At 35.5% G+C, this 1,877-nt stretch overlaps 1 protein-coding gene across 8 annotated transcripts in view; it reads right to left on the bottom strand.

Moving 5' to 3' along the window:
- The window catches only part of STXBP5 (syntaxin binding protein 5 (tomosyn)), a 157,778-nt gene that overhangs the window by 61,187 nt on the left and 94,714 nt on the right, over positions 1 to 1,877 (bottom strand). For all 8 annotated transcript variants that reach the window (XM_014531295.1, XM_014531296.1, XM_014531298.1 and 5 more), the window contains one exon: positions 1,322 to 1,394. In XM_014531295.1, the coding sequence (XP_014386781.1) occupies positions 1,322 to 1,394 (73 nt within the window). The remainder of the gene's footprint in view (positions 1 to 1,321; positions 1,395 to 1,877) is intronic.

Below are 1,877 nucleotides of genomic sequence, written 5' to 3'. Positions count from 1 at the left end.
CCCAGGCCGGGCGGGGGACCCCCCCCCCCCCCCCGAGTGCACAAATTTTTGTGCACCGGGCCTCTAGTTTAGAAATAATGTTTTAAAAGTCCTTTATTCCACAATAGTAGTATTACTTTCAGAAAAGAAAAAAACACACACACACAATTGATTATTACAGGTAGCACGTAATTAAGTTGATATGAATTTAGGGATGCCTTAAAATAAGAGAAATAATATACTTCACTTTTATACTTCAGGGTTTCCCAATATCAATACTAGTCACATTTTGGATCAGATAATTCTTTATTGTGTTAGACTGTCTTGTGCATTGTGGATGTTTAACAGCATTCCTATCCTCTACCACTAGATGGCAGTAGGATCCTCTACCCTTAATAAAAGTGTCTATGTAGACTGCCAAGTATTTCCTGGGGGACAAAACTGTCCCCAGTTGTGAAATACGGACATAATGAATGGGTAAACTTAATTAAAACCATATTTAATGATTATTTCTCAAGAGACATAAGTAGTACAATGTTCTTCTAGTCAAAGAACATAACTAAACATAGTATTATCTAAGTTGGAAAAAGCAGAATAAGGTAAATAACCACAAAAAGTTGCAAAGGAGCTATGATGAGAATTCACAGATCAGACATGAAATGTCTGGTAAAGAGAGAACAGGAAATAATTTAAGAGGAAAGTAAGCCTGACTTTAAAAGTTACATGGATTTTTGATGTTGAAACAAGCCGAGTGTTTCAACAGCTGGCAACTATCTAAGAAGGACAGGGGCGTGTGGTATTTGTTTAACACCCAGTTCAGAGTTCTAGGAATAAGGCACCTGCAGGAAGACAGTAAAAAATCAGGTTGGAACGGTACCCTGAATTCCAACTGTGGATAGTAGCAGGCCGAGAAGGTGTTTTTAAATTAAAAAAGACACAATGGTTTAAAAGAAGAGTAAAAAAATTGGTGCTGCATGTAAAATTAATCTGACGATGGCATTCATGACACACTGCAACAGAGAGTGAATATGGCTGGAGAAACGACAAGAGGTTATCTGGAAGTAAAGTGTGTGATGGGATCAATTTTGGACGTGGTGATTTTATGTTGCCCCAGGGCACAAGTATTAGATTGAATCATATGAAATTTCAGAAATACAACAAATTTTGACTTAAAAAAACTCAATATACTAAAGAAATTTTGTATGCAATTAGAAATGTGCATCTGGAGTGCTAAGAAGAAGTCAAGCTTATGGATATAAATGTGATTTCAAAGAAATGCATGCTAAAAAGAATCTTTTTCACCACATACAAATATAATTGCTCGTAAAATTTAATTTCTTACCCATTTTGTGCAAGGTCTATAAGTACTAAATCCTTTTCTAGAAGAACAACAACAGCATATGGTTCCTGAAAATCTGGAATAGGAAAATAATGCATGAATAGTAAACATGCAAGATGACGACAAATTACATAATGAATATTTTTGTTTGGATTTTATTTTGTTCTATTTTGTCAAGTATTTAACATTCTCATCTTGTACTTAATATAGTTTAAGGCTAGTATTTTCTAAATGAAATAAATCTGTATCATAACCAATACAAAATTATTTCAGTTTGTAATGGTAAGACAAAGAAGCTCACAGTAATTTCCATGGTATTGCAAATTACAAGGCAGGACAATGGCCAAGAAACTCAAGATTTAAATCTGAATACCCATAAGAACTCTCATTACTGGATATCTTAGGAACTCAACAGAGTGCTATTATAATCCTATATAATAAAAGGGTAATACGCAAACTGACCCTAACAGCAGAATGACTGGGAATGACTGGTCACTATGACACACACTGACCACCAGGGGGCAGATGCTCAATGCAGGAGCTGCCCTCTGGTGGTCAG

This window comes from Myotis brandtii, unplaced genomic scaffold (genome assembly GCF_000412655.1).
Source record: "Myotis brandtii unplaced genomic scaffold, ASM41265v1 scaffold8, whole genome shotgun sequence".
Lineage (NCBI taxonomy): Eukaryota > Metazoa > Chordata > Mammalia > Chiroptera > Vespertilionidae > Myotis > Myotis brandtii.
This window is presented reverse-complemented; position numbering and strand designations above follow the sequence as displayed.